Source organism: Oreochromis niloticus, linkage group LG10, assembly GCF_001858045.2.
Source record: "Oreochromis niloticus isolate F11D_XX linkage group LG10, O_niloticus_UMD_NMBU, whole genome shotgun sequence".
NCBI lineage: Eukaryota > Metazoa > Chordata > Actinopteri > Cichliformes > Cichlidae > Oreochromis > Oreochromis niloticus.
The window spans coordinates 26,834,970-26,858,481 of NC_031975.2; the positions used below are offsets into that span (position 1 = coordinate 26,834,970).

The following is a 23,512-nucleotide window of genomic DNA, read 5'->3' on the forward strand; positions in this document are numbered from 1 at the left end:
CATTTTCTCTCTTTGCAGTGATTTTGCTTGTGTTTTCTCTAACTTCTGTCATATCTGTGTCATTTCTATCATATTGTAATCTTTTGCATGTCTTTGGCCATTTTGCATCTCTTTTGAGTCTTTTCTTCCTCTTCTCAATTCTTATTGAAGTTGTTTTGTGTCTTTCCAGGCTGTTTGATATTGCTTACTTTGATTTGTGGAAACTTGATTGGCTTTCAAAGTCCTTTTGACTTATACAAATCTATCTACTCCATTGTTAGGTTTTACAGCTTTAGTTATGTATTATTTTATAGTCAAAACAATAAATCTTCTAATAAATTATGCTGTTTTATTGTAGACACAGCTAGGCAGAGTTATATAAGTCATTCAGGTCATCTCCAGCTACAGCATTAAAATGATTTACACATATTTCCTGCCATTCATTAATCTGTTCACCTTCGCTGTAGAGCGCGCTTGGAGCTCCAGGGCAGCAGGCGGCGCTGTTGTTGTATTCTTAAAGGCGAACAGACGTGACGGAAGAGCGTCCTTCTGCATCCTGGGTTGGAGAAAGTTAACCTAAACAAACATGGAATAACGGCCCTGAAACATTTTCCTATAATTTCACCTGGAAGTCATCATTTCTGTAGAGCACGAGTGAGTTTCTCAGCATTATAAAATGCGGGTCTAACTGGAAGAGAAGGCAAATTTACCCCGGCTCAGTGGCTGCTGTTGGAAAGAACACGAGGTGAAACTCCCTTCAAATTTAACGTAATTTTAACTACCTTTCCGCAGCGTCAGATGTACAATCTGATAAGATTAATCATAAATGCCTTATGCAAATCCTTATAATCCGTTTTTCAAATCGGGGTTGATTACGAAGACTTAGTATTAACTGTTTTTAATGTAATTTAACCCAAAATGGATGCTCACGAGTCCCTTATTACGCCTGTTTTAATGTGGGATAGCTAACGTTAAATTGTTAACCGAGGCATAAATTACATTTAATCAAAGCTACTGTGGATCAGGTGCATGCCGAAGTTACTGCTAGGCTTTAGCCTTTTATATAAAAACTTAAAAGTCTCCTAGTATTGTGTGCGTAGTTTTGTAAAACCACAGAACATCTAATTTGATAGAAAATGTAAATGAAATGTGGCAGTGTGGTTTTTTTTTCCCCCTACACATTTAAAAAAAAAAAAAGCACATTTTGATAAAACAAAAATATATTTTTATTGTTTTGTAAAGGCAATTTAAAAAGTCTGATATATTTAAATGGAAAAGTAAAGAATTTTTTTTTTTTTTGAATTAAAGAACAGTTAATGTGGCTTATCATTACAATATTAAATGTCAGTATAGTTGGGTTAAACAACCACATCAACTTCATCTTGATTGTTTTCCCTGTTCCTGCTTTTTTCTACAGGATGGCTTTTCCCTCTGTGCGACTGTGTCCCCGCCACATGAGAGCAGGCCTTCAAGTCTGTTGGTATGCAACACTCAGCAAAGCATCCAGACCCCAGGAGAAGAGTGGCAGTGATCCGGTCTTCCAGTATGTCGGCCAGCACAAAAAGCCAACCCATAAAGTGTTTGTCTGGGGCTTCAGCTTCACTGGTGCACTTGGCATCCCTACCTTTGTAGTCCCAGACAGCGGCAGGAAAAAGCCCCGCAAATACCAGCTTACTCCTTATCGCTTGGAGACTGCAGAACAGGTAAAATCTGCCGGCACTATGAGAGTCTGAGTCTTATGGGTTGAGCTTTTAAAGATGTATAAGATAGTAATTGTTATTTAGGTGTAACTTCATAAAATATCAGTCAAATCAGGTAAACTGCTGCCGCCAGTCATACCTATGTCGACAAACCATTTTATATGTGTTAAGAGAGTTTTGTAAAGCTAAACTTGCTTTCTGCTGCTGCTGTTGCAGATCTCCTCTGCTGCCTGTGGTTACGGTTTCACTCTCATCGCGTCTCCAACCAAAGATGTGACCAAATTGTGGGGCATGGGCCTGAACAAAGATTCTCAGTTGGGCTTTCAGCGCACCCAGCACGACCGCCGTAAGACAGAAACTAAACTATTTATTTCTTTAAAGATAGTTTAAAGAACTTTGGATGTGAAAGAAGAATGGATATTGGACCCGTCAGGTGATGGCGATGCTAGGCATTGTCTGTATAAATAAGATGGCCATCACCAGTTGGTATGTTACTGTTTAAAGCCTTTTTTGAAGTTTGTTTTTTGGGAAGAATAGATGTACAAGAGAATACATGTGAACTGTATAGCAAGGAGGGACATAGCTTCTGGGCCTGCAAACTAGAGCCAGAGTCCCTTAAACCTGTGTTCTTTCTAATGGCCAGCAGGGGGCAACTACTGTCTGCAAAAAGAAGTGGAAAGAAGAGCAAAGAAGTACCCCAGAAATTAGGATAACGTTTACACAACTAAGGTGTCCAGTTAAGACAAATGCTGGAGGTTAAATAGGTTATACTGGGTCACATGATCCAAATGCTTAGTAGACACTCTTCTAATGTGTTTGTGTCTCAATCACTAGTTCCAAGACTTACTGAATAAAGCATGGTGTTCATTTTGTAAATTATGTTCCCCATGAGAGTCACCAAAAACTTTCTGGCTTCAACAGTTTTGCTTCTCATTCACTGAAAGCTGCCAGAAATCAATTGAATGCTCCCACTGATTTCCAAAGAGAGGCTGTCTTGAGCAAGGGAGCTGGTATCTTGGGATCTTATGCATAATTGTGACCGGAACGTGGAGCTTGCGTTGGTATCGGAGTGTTGTGGTAAAGGGATAGCTCTACTTGAAGGGGAGGCGTTCGATGTACCCGTCCATCTACGTCCCAACCCTCACCCATGAATGTAAGCAGCTGAAATTAGTCATAGTTTGACGAGCTCTGATGTTTGGAGGGATCCCTGAATAGAGCCGCTACTCCTGCGTGTTCATTAGGAAGCCTCATGGAGCCTTTCATTTGGAGGCTTTCTGGGCACATCAGTTGGGTGAAGACCCCCAACCTGCTGGTGCGATTGTATATCTCGTCTGGTCTAGGAACACCTCAGAATCCCCCAGAAGGGACTGGAAAGTGTGGATAGAGAGAAGGACGTCTAGAATACCCTGCTTAGCCTGTTGTCAGCTTGACTTCGGATAAGTGGAAGATAATAGTGCCAGCACCGGCAATAACCATACAAACACCTGCACAAGGCCCTAGTACAGCGGTTTGCTAATGAAATCATGATATGCAAATATCCAGACAGTGTGAGGGGGTGCTTTTGCAGTTTGGCATTAAAATAAAATAAAAGTTGATCATTGCAGTGAAAGTAACGGGTAATAAAAGCTATCCTACCGTGCCCTGTGATAAGAGCGCCAGCAAAGAGGAGGCTTTTTAAAGATTTCTTTGCTTCTGTTCTTCTACTCCTGCACCGGCGCTAATATATCGGGTCGATCTGAGTGGCGAATACTGCAGTAAGTGCCCACGCCCTCTTTAACAGTGATGTCACTGTTTTTACGTTATAAGACCATTGCAGCAACCATAATCGGCTCTCTAGGGTTACATTTGTCAGTCAAAGCTGCCAAGTGGCTGTAATGTGTAATTTGGAAAACTAAAGTGGTAACCTGCCATAAACTATATCCATCCTTTATGTATCTATAAGGGTATATATCTATCCCATATAGTCTATGGGATAGAGCTGAGGAGTGGTCTTCTTGTGTTAGCACGAGGATATGTTCGGAGTGTGTGTTTCTTCCATGTGTCACATTCCATTTCACAGTGTTTCTCTAACAAGTTTATATTAATATTATTTAAGGAGTATCACTGCTTTTTGTTCATGTGTCGTCTCGCCCTGTTCGTGTAGATAAGAGCTACGACTACGTGTTGGAGCCGTCGCCGGTGGCCCTGCCTCTCGTCGAGCCTCTGCAGACCAGAGTGGTTCAGGTTGCATGTGGACGGGCTCACTCTCTGGTCCTCACTGACCGAGAGGGAGGTAAGAGACGCACGCTTCCCGCACCAGCCTAAATCCAAACACACAAAAAGCTGCGGAGCATGTCGTCCCCCTGTAGAAACCTTTCAGCCACCTGTCGCACCATGTGTCCTTTTACATCATCCACCCACCGCCAACCAAAAATGAATCATTATCAGGCAGCTGTTACAGCTCATGCAGAAAGCTCATTAAGGTCTTCTGGTACATTCAGTAAATTAGCAGACTGATGTTCCAACAAGCTAATTTGTGAAAAGGCTTTTCGCCACTTTTTGTTGCCAGCCAGAATCTTTTTTTTCTTTCTGTTTTTTAATTTAAATGGGCTTTTATTGTGTTTTGCTAAATTGCAGAGTGCTTTGTTGTGATGTTGTTTTAACTGGTCGTAATTTGCTGGTAGAAATTTACTCCAAAGATTTGTGAGGCTAGTTTCTGACAAAAGAAAGATGTGTCACGGCTAACACACAGTGCGATCTACTGCGGTGCATTGTTTTAAAGGGTACTGCAGCTGATATTTTAGATTTTTCTGATATGAGTATTTATGCAGTTATCTAAATTACTTGTATTTTAAGTGGCCACCAAGTGATAAAAACAGCATGTATGAAATCATCCTGCAGGTTATGTTTCTGCTGTCCTTGATATCGCCTGTATGACCAAAACATGGTGCACCCGTGTGCAGAGCATACAAAAGATTTTAAGGTGGCGTTTAATTCTGCAGCTGAAGTTAGCCAGGCAGCTGTTCTGTTAAGCTCAAACTATCTCTTTTTTTAAACCTTAGTTTAAACAGCATAGCAGATTGTTGTTGCTGCTAAATGTAATCATAGTATTAAAGTCACTAATCTTACAGCTTTTCATGACATGTACTGCAGAGTCCATTAAAGCTTTTAAAAACAAAATGGCATTTATCACCCTTTATCTAAAACACTTTGAGCTTCTCAGGTGTTTCTTATTTATTTGAGAATCAGTTTTTATTGAGGTAGAGTGGGACACATGCAATGTATTGTTATATAATATGATGTCTAAAATTAATTAAATTTACACAAAAATAGGATAATTGAAATGTTTTATAAATAAATTAAACAATTAAATTCAGTACAGTTTTATGTATATAGTGCCGAATCACATCAACAGTCACCTCACAAGGTGGCTTATGTTGTATAGTAAAGACACTACAATAATACAGAGAAAATCCCAACATTCAGTGTCCCTGTTTGAGCAAGCACTTTGGTGACAGTGGGAAGGAAAAACTCCCTTTTAACAGGAAGAAGCCTCCGGTAGAACCAGGCTCAGGGAGGGGCGGCCGTCTGCCGTGACTGGTTGGGGGTGAGGGGAGGGAGAGAGGACAAAAGATACACCGTGGAAGAGAGCCAGAGATGAATAATAACTGATTAAATTAAAGTAAACAGTAAGATGGCTTAGATAAACTGGTCTTAATCATTAATATGACTTTACACGACGCGTCCTCTCACCCTCACACTCCTCTCTCTGTTCTGTCCTTTTCTCTAGTTTTCAGTATGGGCAACAACGCCTATGGCCAGTGTGGAAGGCGGATAGTTGAAGATGAAGTCTACAGGTGTGTCTTTCTGCATTCTGCTGTTGGTGAAATACACCAACAATTTTCTGATGTGACAGAGAAACCAGCAGGTTTTGGTGATTTCATCTGGAGGCGCCTTCGGTCTCTACTGATGCTTTTATTTTGGAAATCATATGAGACCACCTTTTCGGTTGAAGCCTATCCCAGGTGTCACAGGGCGAGACGCTGTGTTTATCCTGCACAGGTCTCCAGTCTATAGCAGGGCTAACACAGGAAGACAGACAATCATTCAGACTCACATTCACACCTACGGCTAATTTAGAATCAGCCACTAACAGAACATGCATGGAGGAACCACACAGGCCTGGGGAGGGCCTGTCGGCTCCCCACATTAACCTGATGGCTTTTTCTGCTATAGCTGTGACTTCTTCTTTAAATATAGTTTTCAAATGTATGTAGAAAACTGAAAATGTCACCTTGGGCTGTGACCCTTGCTTTGGAAATCACTGCTCTGTCCAACTATCGAAAACTCCCTTGGCTCTTTGCCTTGGTTACACATGCTGGCGGGAGGTTAAAGGAAGGCTGGCATGCTGCTGCGATCTCCTGGAGGCACTGCTATGCTTGGGTGATGAATCGGTTATTTCTCTTTCTCACGTTTCAACAGTGGCAGTCACATCATTCACAAGATAGAGGGCTTCAGCGGCAGGGTCATCCAGGTGAGTGCAGGCTGTGTCTGAGCAGTGATGACAGACAGTTTTTCTATGTCTCATTTCCCTCACTTTCCAAACCTTTGGTTGCTTCACATCCTGTCCAGATCTAGATTATTTTAAGCATGCTAACACCTGCCCAGTACGCGTATTAAAATGTAATTTGGTGCTGTTGCTACACTAATCACCTCCTCTCAGAAGTCCATTCATTAAATTAGTCTTTGTTTTTTTTCATGAGGTTGTTACTTGAATCTTATCTTTCCTGATGGATTAATTAAGCATTTGGCTTAATGTGACACCAACCACTGTGAAGTTAATGTGTGTTTTATTATTTTTTCCAGGTGGCGTGTGGGCAGGACCACAGCCTTTTCCTCACAGAGACGGGAAAGGTGTTCGCCTGTGGATGGGGTGCAGATGGACAGACGGGTCAGTGCGCGTCGCATGTGGTGACACTCGGCATCCACTAACCTTGAACACCTAAAAATATAAAGAGAAAAAAGTGATCTTTACTACAGTGGACATTTCTGTTTCAGTAGAGTTGCTTTTAACATATAACATTAACAGCGATGTGTTCATACACATACATTCAGGCTGAATAGCAGAAAAATGATGTTTTTAGTATATCAAAACAAAATTATTGCCAAGTTTCTCTTTTTCAAATTTCAAAATAATGTGTTGACAAACAACCATACTGTGCTAAAGCTCCACAGACTGTATATAAAAAATGGATTTGATGTTGCCCATGTTGAAGCCTCTGTTTTAGCTTTTCTTGGGGGGGGACCGCTGCTGTGTTTCCAGTTAGTATCACTATCAAGAACAACTACATAAACTGAAGCATAGACTTACTGGATGATTTGTACCTAGCCAGCCTCTAGTAGCCATCAGAGGAACTGCACGTTGGCATTGATTTTAAGCCCTGGTTGCTGCTAAAAAAAGGCTTTTATTTGTAAGAGTTTCACTTTTAATCATTTTCTGGAGACATTTGCTGACTGCAGTATCTCATATTCCAGGTCTGGGGCACCACAACATTAGTTCCAGTCCTGTGGAGGTGGGAGGAGATCTAGCCGGGGTGGAAGTGCAGCAGATCAGTACATATGGGGACTGCAGCCTGGCTGTTTCCAAAGATGGGCAGCTGTATGGATGGGGCAACTCTGAATACAGGCAGCTGGCCTTGGTCACACAGGCTACACAGGTGAGGAGAACTGATGGTGCCTGAACAGGGCCCGCTCATGTGGCTGGTTGAAGCCTCTGCCTGGTTCCATTTCCACCTGTCACTCATCTGTCCACACTGTCAGAGCCAAGCAGCTCACTTTACTGTAGCCACTATTTTTTTCTTTCTTTTTTACATTTTTTTAGAACTGAATTGAAGAACAAATTTCAGAGAAATTTGTTGTTAAATGTTCATAAGATTGTGCCAACAAATAGTCCTAATATAATGCCGTCCTGTTGAGCACTGCGGGTGATCAGGATTCATAAAGAGTCCAGTAAAAAGGAAAAAGTTCACAGTGTGATGAATTATATCCTGTAGACTTCAAATCAAAAAAATCATCAGATGAAAGCCTAAAAAGTTCAACAGTGCCAGAAATGAAGTTATTAGATCCCCTAAACTATGAAAACATCGGCATAGAGGAGTCTGACTACACGAGACGGGCAGAGAGAACGATTGACGTGACTTTAATGTACAAACTGGTCTGTGATTTAAATCAAAGGGAGAGAAAAGGTTAGCTGAGTTGAGCATTGAGTTTACTAATTTTACCAATCAGTTTTAAAGTAGCGTGTTAAATATGGAGAAAAAAGAGGAAAACCACAGAGAAGATTCATGGATGTAGTGAAGGAGGGCATGCAGAGAGTTGGTGTGACTGAAGGATGATGCGGGGATAGGGTGAGATGGAGGCAGGTGATTCGCTGTGGTGACCCCAGAAGCGAGCAGCTGAATGAAGAAAAGGAAAGATTACATGTGTGGGTCTGTCCCCACACTAAGATAAACCCATCAGGGTGGGGCTCTTTCTGGCTGTTCCAAGTTGAGCTTAAATCTAAAGATGATCATGATTTTGCCATCAGATGATGTTTTTTTTTAAAAACTTGTAGAATTAAGCTTTATCTCCTTTTATCGCTACTAAAGACACATTTTTATAGATTTTGTGTTCAGTTTTCTTGTGTGTTTTTTCTCTGTTAAAATTGCTTCATAGCTTTTTTTTTCTTTTACTACTATTCACTCACTGGGCCCACGTCCTCATTTGAGGTTTGACAGTGTTTTAGTAGATAACATGAATGGACATGAATTTAGCTGCAGTTTGGTGGAAGGCCTTGAATGGGCCTGGCAGATCCCCATTTACTAAAAATAAGTGAAGAAGTTAAAGAATTAAAAAGGGGAGGGAGGGTGAGGCATGTAAACAAGAACAAACACCTTGTAAAACTGGGGGAACCTATATATGTGGTCCCGCTCCTGAAATTCAGATACTTTTTCTCCATTAACTATGCTGACCATTAATTTTTACCTTTCATTTATTGAGTGTTCTCTTCTGCATGTCTTATCCTGATCTAATGTCTGGCTTTCTGTTTTGAATTTAGTAATCTGCTTTTGTTTGCTGTTAAAACACTTTGTAAACCTGCATTTTTAAAGATGCTGGACAAATAACTTTAAAACTTATACTTGGTGTGTCACAAAGACTGAATTAATGTGCATTAATGCGAAGCTAAGCAGTTAACGAATTACATTACATTACATTGCACTATGAAGCTGTTTTTCCATCAGCTGTTGAGCCCACCAGCTCTGAACTTTCCTAGATGTTCCCCAAAGAGCCTCAAGTGAGAACGCAACTTTCCAATGCAGTTAAATTGGACATTAAACATCCTTTAACTTGCCATCTTCTTGGTACACAGTCTGAGAGATGTCAGATTAATCCCATGTGAGAATACAGCAGGTTGTCTGGTGTATTACCGGCTGGAGAATGATTCTGAGTCCGCCCTCCTGCACATTTTACACATGAAGCACTCTTTTCTAAATCACAGGAAGTAATTTCAGTAGATAGAGGACTCTGACGCAGGCTGTCTTGTCTTCTGCCTGTAAGAAAGGTCAGCTTTAAGCACAGTCTCCACTTGATTCTCAAAGCGTCGTCCAAAGTTGAGTATTTATGTGTAAATGCTACCTTTACTGCATGCTACATTTTGAATGCAGAACTTTTGCCTCTAACCGAAACTGTTTTTAGTCCTTAGCACTAAAGTGCAGATGTCTAATCTCTTAGTAAATGATTTCAGGAACGTATTTTCAATCAGATTTATAAAATGAGCATGTTTGGACCAAAAGGAACTTGTAGAAGTTAACTTATTGCCTTTAATGACTTGTTCGTAATTCTTGGATGAGGCCAAGGCTTTGGAGGAAAAGACGGTAAGCGTGTTGCAGAGAGACCAAACTCAACGTTTACTCGATTATTCATATAGATATATCTATTATTCATTTTTCTTTTGTTTATTTTTCAGATGAACTCTCCTCGTCATCTCCCTCTGAAAGGCTGCGGAAAGGTGGTTCAGGCAGCATGTGGAGGCACACAGGTGGCCATTCTCAACGGTCAGTTCACACAATCAAACAGAAAAAATAACAAAAGCGGACGATTTGTGTTGGAAAAGTTTCCTTTACATTGTCTGGCTTGTAGGAATACAAATGCATTTTCTAATTTGAGTCTTCAGTTTGAGTGTAGAGCAGTCGCTCCACATGTGGCCTCTCGGTGGCGTCGCTCATCACAGTTTTGGATGTCTGGCTTCCAGTTTGATTCCTATCATGTCTGGCTTGTTTGTTCATTTACCTTTTTGACGTGGTGGCAGACTGTGACTAACTGTTTCAGGTAAACATCAGTGTATAGTGCTAAAACTGAGCTTTTACTCATCCTTGGAGCGGTGGGTGGTTTGTTTCCGTCAATGTTGAGTCAACCGGCAGGCTAATTTCCAATAAATTCATCCTGAGTGAGTGACACATTTCTGGTCCTATTTTTAGACATTTTTGGGGAAAAGTAGCTTCCTTCCACTTTTACTCGATCAGACTTGCACATGTTAGATATGACACTCTTCGCTATTGGTGATTCTGAATGGAAAATTAAAGCTATATAAAACCTTCAGCTGTACATAAGTGATGATACTTTTACATGGGATAAGTATTGCATATGACCTCTAGTCAAATGCAATCATTGTGTAGGTTGTTTGTTTGCCTTACATATTAGTCCCAGTAAAGAGGTCCTATGATCGTATTAGCTGTTTAGTCCATTTTCCCATCTTCTATACTCTATTCCTGAATAAAAAATCATGAGGCTGTGTTGAATATTAGGTTATAAAACTATAAAATCTTGAAACATTTTGGGTGAACATTCAGGGACAGATGACATGTACGTTTCATTTTGTCTCTTGGTGACGTTTAACATTTATCATGTGGCAGCTTTATAAAATGAAGGTTAGGGTTTATGTGAATATAGGCAGCCCTTATTTAAAAATGTTTAGTATCAGTGTCCACTGCTGCAATACTACTAATAATAACCAGCTTGCTGTCTTCATCAGTCATGTTTTTGGTTCGTTGCTGTTAAGAAGAATCTGTTGCTATCTGTTCCACTTCAGCCCTGCACACAGGACCGTAATCCTAACAGTGACCCGCTGTCGGTGGGATGTCAGTAAATTCAAATAAAGTGGATACGTTTAGAATAAATGACAAAAAACAGACATTGGGTGGTTGGATGTGTACTTCCTGGACTTTCTAGTCAAATAATATTTTTGCTGTATAGAAAACAGTACTGGGTCAGCTACACATTATGTCTGCAGGAGCTCCTCGGCCATGGAGACCTATGCCATGAAGCTCTCGGTGACAGTTTTTGTGCTGATGTTAATGCCAGAGTTGGTTTGGACCTCTGCAACAAAGCGTTGGAGACTTTTATGCACTCTGCGCTTCAGCACTCAGTGACCTCGCTCTATAACTATGTTGCTAATTTGTGATAATGCCGCTTATGGACTGAGGACCAGGAGGGAAGAAACTCCAAAGACTGAACTGTAACAGTTACAGGACTACGCTTGAATTCAGAGAGCTCTTTAGAACGACCCGTTCTGTCAGATAGTTGTAAAAGAACAGGTCATAGTTTTGTCATATGTGTAGCTTTTTCTTCTTGTCGAGCTCTAAAGTCCAGCATTTGTGTGTCTTTCCAGACAAAGGAGAGGTGTTTGTGTGGGGCTATGGTATCCTTGGAAAAGGCCCCAAACTGTCAGAGTCTTCGACCCCAGAGATGATTCCCCCGACACTGTTTGGACGGTCTGAGTTTAACCCCTCAGGTGTTGTCTCCAGGATCAGGTGTGGCCTCAGCCATTTTGCTGCAGTGACAGGTATGAGCACAGAAAAGACGCAGACACAAACTCTCCACGTCAAATCAGCATCACACCCTGACCTGCACAGTGATGCTTCTTTACAATATTCCTGCTTTATTGCTCAGATTTCTGCTTTTTTTTTTTTTGAGCCTGGATAAGTAATGGAAGAATAAAACTCGCAGTGCAGTTGTTGCAGTCTCAGGTGCTTAAAAAGAGGCGGACGTGCCCGCTGGGGGAACACGTTAGCGCTGAGTCAGGTGATGTAGTGTGTTTATGGCGCTGAAATGAAAAAGTCTGTCTCGTCTTGTTTTTGTCGCTGAAACACTGGACTGGAAACATCTCTTTTGTCAGGTTTTATTAGTCCGAGGCTGAGGCTGTAACCAGCCAACAGCACTAAAACTTCAGACTGAGTTGTTCTCGTTTCCTAAAAGCATTCATTGTTTCATGGAGTTTAGTGAGTACAAAGGTAACTTGATTGATTTAAAAAAAAAAATGATTGTAGGGAGGACCAGCTGCATGTGTGAAAAGAGATGTTAAGACTCCAGACGGAGCTGCGTGAAGCTGAATTAATAAATCTAATGAATCAAAGAGGTGAGGCCACCAGCCTGAGATTTCTGAATGCGCTGCACTGATCTGACCATTGTCAGCCTGACCTTTATGACTGCACTGCTGTGTCAGAAAGGTGCTCTCTTAATCCAGAAGGAAGTCTTTAACACCAGAAAAACAAGCACAGTGGCTCAGTGGTTAGCCGCTCCCTCAGAGCATAAAGGTCCTGTGTTTGATTCCACAGAGAAAAGCCCGGGGTGGTAGTTTGATCTTAAGTGTGTATATAAAAAAACACTGTTAAAATGTAACATAAGGAGGGACTAACAGTAAGTAGGTCTCGATAAGTAATAAGTTCTACCTACTCTCTTTTGGACATGAAACATTTTTTTTTACCATCCATCCCCGACCTACCAAAACAAGCAGTATAACAATACAGCTCAGTGTTTCTACTTGGTAAAGCCATGCCACTGTAATCGAATAAACGCATCAGCACGACTCTTTAGGCTCACACTTTAGGAAATATATGAAGCACTGGGAGCTCATTAGCCAGACTTTGCCTCATAAGCACGGAAATTTTCCCTTAATTTACAGAAACTTTAAACAAAGCAGAAAAGCTTAAATAGTGAAGAAAAACAGGAAGATTTCTTTCTTTTTTCCTTTTAATTGAATACTGCCAATAAAAGATGATCATCTGTTACTGACTTTCTTTGGTGTATTAGAGGCTCAGATTAGATGCTAAGAACTAGAACTGGTAACCAGTGTTGGGACTAACGCGTTATTAAGTAACGCGTTACAGTAACTACGTTATTATTGTGGTAACGAGCACGGTAACTAGTTATTATGCCAAAACCAGGAACGCGTTACTCGTTACTGGGATTTAGATAGGCTCGTTACTCGTTACTTCGTGTGGTGGATATCGCGGAGCTTCCACAGATTCAATAACATTAGCAAGTGGTGGAAGCCAGCAGGTGGATGAAGGAAAAGGGAGGCAAGAGGAGAGACCCGAAGCGGCCGCCGGTCCGAGTGTCAGGTGAACTGAACTTCAGGTAAGAAGTTATGACCTGCAGTCTATCTGGGTCAGATATAAACCAAGTTTAGGTGGAGTTTATTTTCGTTATGCTGACATTTTCGTACTGCGTGCTAGCTAGCATGACGGAGTTTCTATACAGCTGTGTGGGTGCTATGTTACTGATGTTGAACTTTATTTTGTTCTTACGGTTAATTATTAGAGTTGCCAACCGTCCCGTAAAAAACAGAATCGTCTGGTATTCAGAGAAAATATTACGCGTTTCGTACTGAGGTGAAAAGGAACACAGTTTGTCCCGGACATCAGCTACAATGAAAAAGACACAAAGCTGAAGCTGCACAGCTGCCTCTTCTTCTCTCATTCTCTCCCGTTTCTACTTCAATCACGAAACTGATCAATGATCAGCTGATCGGCTTTTCTCTCTTGTTTATTTATCGCCCACTTTGCGCCAGAAAGAGGAAACCAGCGGATGTCGCGTTAAACAACAGCAGCACGTTTAAGCTTGATCAGCTGTTGTTAGAATTTATTTAATATTAATTTCTAGTATCAGCTGATGTTTGTTGGAGTCACAGCTGTAAAGCTGCTGGTCATGATATCGGTTTGGTTATCTGGTGAGAGGGAAACATGCAGATGAAACCAGGAGATGTCCTTACTGAATCATCAGAGCTGAACAGGTGATGTAGAAACAGGTTTACCTTTTAGGTGACATGAATGAGTTGAAGGGAAGTTATGAGCTGTTTCTGAGAGACAAATAACACCAGGATCCTTTTCCAAGTAGCTGACAGCTGGTAACTGTGCAGGGGCGGGTCTAGCAAAGTGTTGCCAGGGGGCCAGGTAGGGCATTAACAGGGAAAGGGGGGCACAAGGAAATACTTTTCTTTATTATTCTCATTTAAAATGTCTCGCTTTTAAAAATAATAATTATCTGAGTCTTACAACAAACGATTGATAGATTGATACATATATACCATCAGAACAGTGTACATCACTGTCACAACAGTGTTTGTTTTCATTCAAAGGCTTTATGATTTTTCCTATAATGGTGGGCCGGTCTCTAGTCAAAATGCCCGGGACGATTGTTTTGTCCCAGTCCAGCTCTGTATGCAGCTCATCTGCAGTCTGGTGTTACCTACATCTTCCTATTCAGAAGGCAGAATTTCCAAGTTCTGAGTACAATCAAAAGCACCACGACTGCAGTTTTTGTGTTGGATGTAAAAAGCAGGCTAGAATCATGGCGGCGGTCAACGACGGTCCAGGCGTGGGATTTCTCTCGTGGAAATGTGCGCATTATTTTTTCCGTTCTATTGGTAGGTGGCACAGTGCACTTGTGGCAAGTAAGCAAGCTAGAAGACTGGTAGTCTGGCTGGGTATCCAGTTACGGAAGCAACACATTAACAAGAGAATTCTGAGTAAAACCAAAGTTACTTTCCCTAGTAACTAGTTACTCTGAAAGTAACGAGTAACTTGAAGTAACTGAGTTACTTTTTTAGAGAAGTAACTAGTAATGTAACTAAGTTACTAATTTAAAGTAACTTACCCAACACTGCTGGTAACTGCCTTTTAATTAATTCAGGACCTGTTAAACTCTGAGTTCAGCTCTACCTTTTTATTCTTGTACAAATCTGAGTTCGTATTAATCCTTATCACTCTTGGTACTGTGCTTCAGTTCATCTTCTGGTTCAAACAGTCTGATTGGCTGCCCTTTGCAGATGCGTTTGAAGAGCAGGTGGAAAGGGCCTGAACTGTGTAGCTGAGACGAGCACATTCAGGGTGTCCACGGTTCATTAGTTGAAGTTGAATATCAAAGATATGTTTGGGAGTTGTGCAAACCTCTTTCTCATCTGTGGATATTGTGTCATCGGTGGCTTGTGTGTAACCTTTTAATGTAGTTAAAGATACTATCTTGAAGCATTGGCAATGCAGATATTGTTGCCATTCGTGTTTATGTCTTGTTGCTGGGTTTTTGTTTGTTTTTTTGTTTTTTTACTGGGAAGCAGTGCAGGAATCTGCATCATCAACCATGTGCACAAAGCAGTGACGCATTTGTAGAACTATTAGTGCTCAAAAAAACCAAAGAGACTATTCCAACTAACACATCCTGTGACGAAGCAGCTTTTTATGAATCTGAACTGTCCTGTAGAAAACTGAATATTTATAGTATGTAAATTAAAACTGTTATCACATTATTGCTCCATGCTTCATCCTTCTAAACTGTGGTCACAGCTTTACTGATATTTATTTTATTATTATGTATTTATTTATTTATTTTTAAATGTTTGCTTTGCAGATCGGGGTGAGCTCTTCGTGTGGGGGAAGAACGTGAGGGGTTGTTTGGGCATCGGGAAGAAAGACGACCAGTACTTCCCGTGGCGGGTAAGACACTGATTCAGTATTAGTCATCCAAACGCAGAGAAAACCATGCAGCTGAGCGTCTATTTTTGTCCCACTTCTTCTTCCTTTGGATCAAAATAAATGCTTTTTCCATATACTTGTGTCATCTGTATTCTGGGGAAAATTTTGTGTGCTTTAAGTAGAGAAAAGTACGGTTGTCTGTGTGTGAAGGTGTTATAAAATATTCGCTACCTGTATGTGCCCTGTTGAGATTTTCAATTTAAGTCTGCAGACTTATATCAGCACGTCTCAAGACATTTTAACAGGATTTGGAGGTGTAGAGCTCACACTTCTTGTCAGTGTTGCACAGTGTGAAATCCTGGGTCATGTACAAAAGAAGGAACATACATAAACCCTCTGCCCTCGCTGTATGTGCAGTAAAAGCACAGAAACTGCACGTCTTCCTTTCTTACTTCCTCCCATTTGATGTTGTTGTTGACTTCCCTCTTGTGGGTTATTTTTCCACCCCAGGTGACTGTACCAGGCCAAGTGGTGGATGTAGCGTGTGGCGTTGACCACATGGTGGCGCTGGCGAAGTCCCTCCTGTGAGCCTCCTGTCCTCGCCAGCGGTGGATGAAAGCCTGGATGTTTGGGCCGAGGCCTCCCGCTGACCCCCGGCTGCCCCGGAGAGCCGACTGGAGGCTCGGTCTGGAGCCGTGAAGCCAGCTGCTCTCCACAGGCGGTGGACCTGGTCACGCGCTGACGTCAGCGGAGGGCAGAGCGGATGATTGCACAGCAAACTTCCACTGACACTGCTCACTTTATTCTTTATTCTTAAGGTCATGTGGGAAAGACATCCAAGCCTCATTTGATCACAACTGGAGCTCAAACGAGTCGTCAGTTAATTGATTTTTCAGTGATTCTGTCAGGTGGGAATACTGAATCTTTCTGTGAAAATTTGCTGTTTTTAATAATACACTGAACATATTTGGCTTCTGGACAAAATGAGACATTGGATGTGGTGACTGTGGACTAAAAACTGAACTTTTATAGACTAAACAGCTCTTCTGCACACCAAGTGATTATAAAAATAAACTTTAGCTGCAGCTGTATTCCTATTATGTTGTCCCTGTCACTCGTGTTCTCACCAGCTTCGATGTGGTTCTAACTTTAATTTTCTCTCGCGTGTGACGCATTTGCTACCACACTGGAGAAACGAGAGAGGAAAAATGTGGCCGGAGAATCGCGCCATCGACAGACTCGTACGGTTTGGGTTTATTTCAAACATTATGCAGCAGCGTTTTAAATCTCTGCGGCACGATAGAATATTTGTAAAACACTGCAGCTGTTGAAAAGCCAATGACAGCAAAACAATCCACAGAAATGATTATCTCCCTGCCAACTGCAAATAGAGGTGAAGGCACTCAGCCCGAGGGAGAAAACAGGTTTCGAGGAATCAATTTTACAACCCGAGCTCCCGTGTCATCGGTCGCGGCCGCACGTTCTGCATACGCGAGCAGCGAAAAGCTACAGAAACTACAATCGCGTCGCGCTGACAGGGTGAGAGGATGCTGATTGTAGGAGTGTTCAGGCTGAAAAGTGGCTGCTGATGGCTGTAAAATGAAATAAGAGGAACAATTTGCTTAGTTGTTTATGTCATGTCTGCTTTTCCCGTGAAAATCACTGAATGGCAAAGAAGCGATTGGCTTTTTATATCCTAAATCAAAATGAATTCATTTTTAAATAAATTTACACATCAGTTTTTTGTTGACGTATTAGACTTAAAAAAACCTTCATTTCTGATAACTTCCATGCAAGTTTCTTCACAAAAACTCTTCATATTTTTTCTCATATATGAAATGTTACAGTGGTGGTTGCTCATAATAAAAGGCCAGAGTTTTAAATGATGCAGTCTGCATATGTATAGAGCATTCCTGGGAGCTGTTTTCCTATTCTTAGAGGTCGGGGAGAGGCAGGGTTGTCATGTGGTTTATGGTTTGACCCTTCTTGACCACTGGGGCCTTTCTGTGTAGAGTTTGCATGTTCTTCCTGTCCCTGTGTGGGTTTCCTCTTGCAAACCAAACACATGCTTCTTAGGACAATTGGCGATTCTAAAATTGACCAAAGTGTGGACGTGAGAGCAAGCGGTTGTCTTTTTGTTAGCCCTGTCTTTGTGATGGGCTGGCAACCTGTTCAGGAAGCACCCCACAGTTTTATTTATATTTATATTAGTTTTTTATTTATATTGCGCCAAATCACAACTAACGGTCACCTCAAGGTGGTTTATATTGTAAGGTAAAGACCCTACAATAATACAGAGGAAACTCCAACAATCATATGACTCCTCCCTATGAGCAAGTGCTTTGGCAACAGTGGGAAGGAAAAACTCCCTTTTAACAGGAAGAAACCTCCAGCAGAACCAGCCCTGGGGAACGGCAGCAATCCGCCATGACCAGGTGGGGACAATGGGAGGAAGACATGCAGCTGATGCTGGGTAAATGATTCTGCATTAAAACCTATTTTGAGCCTACAGAGTGGCTGATGCTGCATTTATACTCTGGCTTGGTCTGGCTGCATTGCTCTGCAATTTTGCTACCTAAAGTTGGCAGATGAGTTCCTGTTTTTGAGTCTATCCATCCTTTTTGGACTGTACTGAATGGATGCAATGTGTGGTTACATTTTTAGGAAGGTGCACGTCAGATGAAGTATCAGTTACGATAAGCCTAAATTAAAAGAAACAAATCCTGTTTGAGATTTGTGACACCAATGCACTGCATGTCCTCCTTCACTACATCCACAAATCTTCTCTGTCTTCCTCTTTTCCTCCTGCCTGGAAGTTTTATCATCAAGGTATTAGTCACAAATTGGATGCATTCACAACCTGCTCCTGAAACACATATACACTTTTCAACATGTATGCAGTCTCCCCCATTTAACAATTCAGCTATCATATAAACATGTAAGAGTCAGGATAATATTAAAGCTGAAACAGCTGCTTGTTTACTAATAAATGATAAATGCTCCCATGCTGCCTTCCTCCCTACCTCACCCCCAGCTGATCTTGGCAGATTGCTCCCCCCTCTCTGAGCCTGTTTCTCTTTGAGGTTTCTTCCTGTTTAAAGGGAGTTTTTCCTTCCCACAGTCGCCAAGTCCTTGCTCACAGGGGATCTTATAATATAAAGGGCGCTGTTGTAGTTATTTGGGACTATATAAATAAAATTGAATTGAACACAGTTTAAAGTACTGTATTTCCAGCTAAAGGAGGCGGTGGTTAACTGGTCCACCTCCAGTTTAGACATTTGTATCAAGTTTGAATCTGCAGAGCTAATTGTTAAAAGGTGTAATTGCTGGAATGTTGACTAATTTAAAAATAAATCTATTACTTAAAACATGACAGCAATAAAACCCCAGACTCATATAAAGAATAACTATGACTGTGGCTGTATTTCCAACACATGTTCTAGACTAAATTTTGTGTTAAAAATGTAATCAAAACAACTGGCAAACTGTAACTAATTTTAATTGTTGTGCAATCTTATCTGTTCACCTGACTATTAAAAGCACATCTTTGTTTTCTATGCAGTGAAACAAACTGCGGTTTAGAAAACGGATGAATTGGTAGGAAAGAAAGAGTTGTAAGAAATGAACCCATAAAATGAATTGTTACCTGATTTGATCCGACTCCTCTTACACGTGCTCTTGATTTTTAACCTCGACTCTAACTCGGATTTCCTGATATCAACATGATGGACACTTTAATTCTCACAGAACACAGAGTATGGCTGAAGTCAGCCTGATGTGTACTGCTTTGCTTTGTTCTCTTTGCTGAGCTCTTGTATTCTGGGCCATTCATCATTATGACAACTTGACGGCCCTCTGAAGAGCTCGGAAATGTATTTACGCAAAATTACAGAGTGAGCATAAAACGTACGACCTGCGACCGTCTGCAGAGCAGGATTCGAGAACATGCAGGAGAAGCTTTGGTTTGCATGGCCGAGAGGAAAACTTCATTCACCACTTTTAATATCCCATTCAAATTATGAGACGAGTTGACCCATATCTGGCGTTTAGGAGGAGGCGTTATTTCACAGATGCACCTGTAGAACAGTGAGAAGGGTCCGCATGAATATAGTCACAGTTGGTGACAGCATAATGGAGATTAACTTGAAGGTCAATCCCAAACAAGTTTGCTTAGTCATGAACGATTTACCATGTGCAGCACCAACATCTGTGATGATGCTGAACCAAAATTATGCATGTAGTTTTCTTAGCTGTCATGGAGAAGGCTTTACCGATGCGAGCTCAGTTACCATTTTCCCATATCAGGTTTTTTGGTCACAGGAAGACTGTAGAGACACAGTTTTTGTGTCTGGTTCTTTACCTTCTGAAAGCTGCACTGTGTTCTGCATATGCCCTTCAACTCTAACCTCACCCTAACCAAATTTGAGGCTTCAAAAGACACATGACACTGTATATAGTGAACCACATCCAGTCTTATGCTTGATAACTGGATGCTGCAAACATCTCTGCAACTGAAAAAAGTACAGTGTGTGATTTGTTGGTCAATTTCACAGAGAAAATGTAAAAGAAATGTTGGGTTTTATTACCCAGAAGCCCTGTAAGGTGACACCCGTGTGTGTGTTGTGATTCAAGTGCCCCGTAGGAAAATGTGTGGTGGTTGTTGCCATTACAGCCTGGTCTAGATGAAGCACTGACTCACTGCTGTTAATGTGTCGCCCATAAAGTTTAGATTTGTCATTTCTGTGGGTGGAGATTTCCCACCATGCGACCTTGCAGCTCGGCACAATGAAAGTGATGCATTTCAATTAGCGGCACTGAGATGCCTCTCTGTTTGACTTATAGCTTGCAATTTTAATCTTTGAGTGGGAGCTGAGGAGCAAGCAAGAGTCTCCACCGCACGGCAGTGAACTGCCGTGCTGAGCAGCGTGAGATTATGTAAGGTGTAAAATGATCATGATAAGTGGAAACACTAACACACTGTGTCTGCTCCTATAACCTCGCTCTGCAGAGAGGGTCTCTGCAGCTGGGTGAGCCCTCCTCCCCTTCTGTGTGCTGAAGTAGAGGAGAGGAGGTGGTGGTGGTGTGGGGCCCACCCGTGCAGAGCAACAAGGGCCTGGCTGTTCTCTGCTTTGTTTACTCAGGTCAGATAATACAGACAACTGTTATACCTGCAGTCTTCCCTGCTGTCAACCATTTTCTGCAGGCTGGAGTGGAGCGTGGGCATTGTGGAAGAAAAAGCCCAGTAAGGAAGACAGAGGCCGAGAGAAAGGTAGGGTGTGCACTAATGTGTTGTCTGTGTTTAAGTTCTAATTTAAATCATTCATCTATAGATTGTTCATCATAGCACCTGTGTGGGCCAGCATTAAGCTGAAAGAATGGAAGAGTGGGTTGAGAGGAGCGCAATGCACTTTAAAAAAAAAATAGATTTCAGCCACAGACTGTATATATAAGATGGATGTAGGTTTCCAGGTCTGAAAAGTAAAACCAGTGAGGAAGCGCATTCTTTGAAATGGCCAATAGGGGGCTCCCATTGCAAAAAGAAGTCAATTTTTTATAGAAATCAGTGAGAAAACTGCCTTTGTTTTATAACTTTACTGACATTAATAAGTGTTTATAATGTTGATCCACCTGTAAATCATAAGCCTAAATAGTAGATCATTACAGTATGATGAGGATTTCCCTACACTGGCTCAGATTAGGCGGGAACACTTGAGCCGAGTGGGTTTATATCTTTGTTTTGTGTAGCTAAAGTCTGTCTCATGTGACCAGCAGCTAATGGCTCATGATGAGCTGATAACAGGTACTAGATGTAACCTTAAGACTGTACATAAAAGATGGAGATATTTGGCTTTGAATGGAATGTGTGCACCCTTCTGATGTCACAGCAGATGTTAGCTTTTTGCGCTACGTCATCTGTACAGCCTATGACACTGTGACCATTTGATAACCTGTAGGATTTGGCACCTTCGAGCTGCCTACACGTGCAAGCCTGTAAAATCTTGCCATTTTTCCCTTCTCCGAGTTTTCAGAGGAAACCTTCCGGTAATGGAATTTTCATCTACTACTACTCAAAATGGCACGTCTTGGTGTTTTGTTGTGATCTGTATCCTTTTCCTCTCTACATAGATGTATGGGTGTTGTGCTATCTGTACTAGACTGACTTTCCTGACATGAGAAATTAGTTATAGAAATGTGAAGTTAGAAGTGAGAATCCAAAGTCACTACATTTCATGCTCTGGGGGGCATAAATGTACAGGCATATTTCAGAGGAATCTGTCTTAACTTTCTTTTCTTTGTAAGAAGGAAAGTTTAACTTTTGAGAAAAAGGCTGAAGCATTGCCAAGAATATTAAAAAACCATCCCAGATTGTCTTCTCTGAAGACATTTTCTGAGATAGCAGATCATAAAGGAAGGATCATGGAGTTACAAAAACCATTATGACTCATAGTCTAGGATTATAATGATCTCCAGAGTTGCTGGAATAAATGTTCATTTTCAAATGCAAAATAACACCGATCTTTATTTTTTTAAATATATATTTATTAAGCCTCAGAGTGCGTCACACCCCAGAGAGGGTTTGAAAATCATCTTTTCACCAGTGGAAAACAAACCCCTGCTGGACCGCTGTCGTAATGATGCAACAAAGACTGTTGATGAAAATCTCGATAGCATCACTGCTGCTGTTTGCGCTTGGCAGGTCATTGTAGGCACACGACTGACGTCTTTCACTTCTGGTCTGCACGATGTTTGTTTTTCAGATTACACGCAGCAGTGCTGCATGTCGTAAATGCAAAAATAAAAGCTAATGATTCTAGAAGCTACTGAATCATAGGAAGTACTTCGTTTTTCACACACTGCTTCTCATTTGGGCTTCGTTTTTCTTAATTGGTGTGATATGTCATGTGTTGTTGTATTTAACTAATTTTAAGACCTGCAAAGGACAATTTTTAATGTTTTTTTTTTTTTAATGTCCTGATATGCCCATTTATGCTTCTCTTTCAGAGAACAGAAGTTATAGTCATAACACATTGTTCCCTTTCAGTCTGGTCATTCTGTACAGCTCCTGCAGTAAGCGACATATACATGCTCCCCATAGAGCAGCCAGGCAGCGTGGCAAACCCAGGAGAAAGGATAGAATCATGTCCAACAAAAGCATGCAGTGATGACCAACTACATGCATCACTCATATCCCTCACAGGAACCCCTTTATAAGGGGTCCATGAGATTGCCATTCCCCTCGAGGAATATGCTCTGAAACCCTGAAACAAATAAAAACTGTTGGTGCTCTATGCTAACTGGTGACCTGCAGCAATGATTCTCACCACTCACAGAAAGAGGGCACAAGCGTGCCACCGAGGTGAGCAGGGAGTCAGCTAACTTGAAGCACTGTAGGTGAGGCACTGTTAACCTCCCATGTGTCTGTGGAGAAAGACATCACCTGCCTGACCTGGTTTATGTGACCTGCAGACTGATGATTTGCAGTTGTTTCAATTGATATATTTTGTATTGATTTGCACAAGGAAATATGTACAGTCACACAGCTTGTTGGAGGCACTCTTATTGGAGCAGAACAATGACAAATGGGATGAACGCCTCAGATTGTCGTCAGAGCCTTTAATGCACCCAGACTTAGCAGCTGCAATGAAAGAGCATTTGTGTGTGCAGGGAGCTTGTGCTTGGGAAACTGTGTGGGAAAGTGCAAAAACTGCTGAACCAAACTTAGGCGGACTAAGGCTTCTTCTTTCTAGGTATCTGGTCTCTCTGAAGGCCTGGAGCTGGACTTTAGTCCTGGTCAACTAGTGTAGAACTTGACTTGGAGGCTCTAATCTCAACAGCTGGAGCACACACTGGCAGAGATGGCACTGCTAGGTCCAGTTGGCTGTCTGGGGGAACCAACCAGTGACTGAAGCTCTGCCAGGCACGTCATCTGGTACATCTGTAGCCCAGTGACTGAGCTCATTGCATCTGCAGTTATCTGCCTGAGCCCTTTATCTCCAGCTAAGTTGCTGAAAATCTGCAGTGCTTGTCGGAAATGTTGAGTGGCCACCTACTCCATGGTTGTGGAAT

The 23,512-nt window shown here is 41.6% G+C and overlaps 1 protein-coding gene across 2 annotated transcripts; it reads left to right on the forward strand.

Annotated features, from left to right (window-relative positions):
* The first annotated feature begins 514 nt into the window (after positions 1–514).
* Positions 515–17,328, forward strand: rcc1l (RCC1 like). 2 transcript variants are annotated; one of them, XM_005458251.4, is made up of 12 exons: positions 515–724; positions 1,397–1,682; positions 1,896–2,025; positions 3,823–3,951; positions 5,449–5,515; positions 6,141–6,192; positions 6,525–6,609; positions 7,194–7,375; positions 9,664–9,751; positions 11,365–11,538; positions 15,381–15,466; positions 15,956–17,328. In XM_005458251.4, the coding sequence occupies exons 2-12, from the start codon at positions 1,398–1,400 to the stop codon at positions 16,031–16,033; spliced, it is 1,356 nt and encodes a 451-aa protein (XP_005458308.1). In that variant the 5' UTR covers positions 515–724; position 1,397; the 3' UTR covers positions 16,034–17,328. The 2 variants fall into 2 exon arrangements, with proteins under 2 accessions (XP_005458308.1, XP_003453490.1); XM_003453442.5 differs by having other exon boundaries at positions 515–633.
* Positions 17,329–23,512: the final 6,184 nt, after the last annotated feature.

Coding starts and splice junctions, on each gene's coding strand:
- rcc1l (XM_005458251.4), top strand. CDS start 1,398: ATGGCTTTTCCCTCTGTGCGACTGTGTCCCCGCCACATGAGAGCAGGC. Junction 11,539..15,380: donor CCATTTTGCTGCAGTGACAG/GTATGAGCACAG, acceptor TTTGCTTTGCAG/ATCGGGGTGAGCTCTTCGTG. Junction 15,467..15,955: donor ACCAGTACTTCCCGTGGCGG/GTAAGACACTGA, acceptor TTTCCACCCCAG/GTGACTGTACCAGGCCAAGT.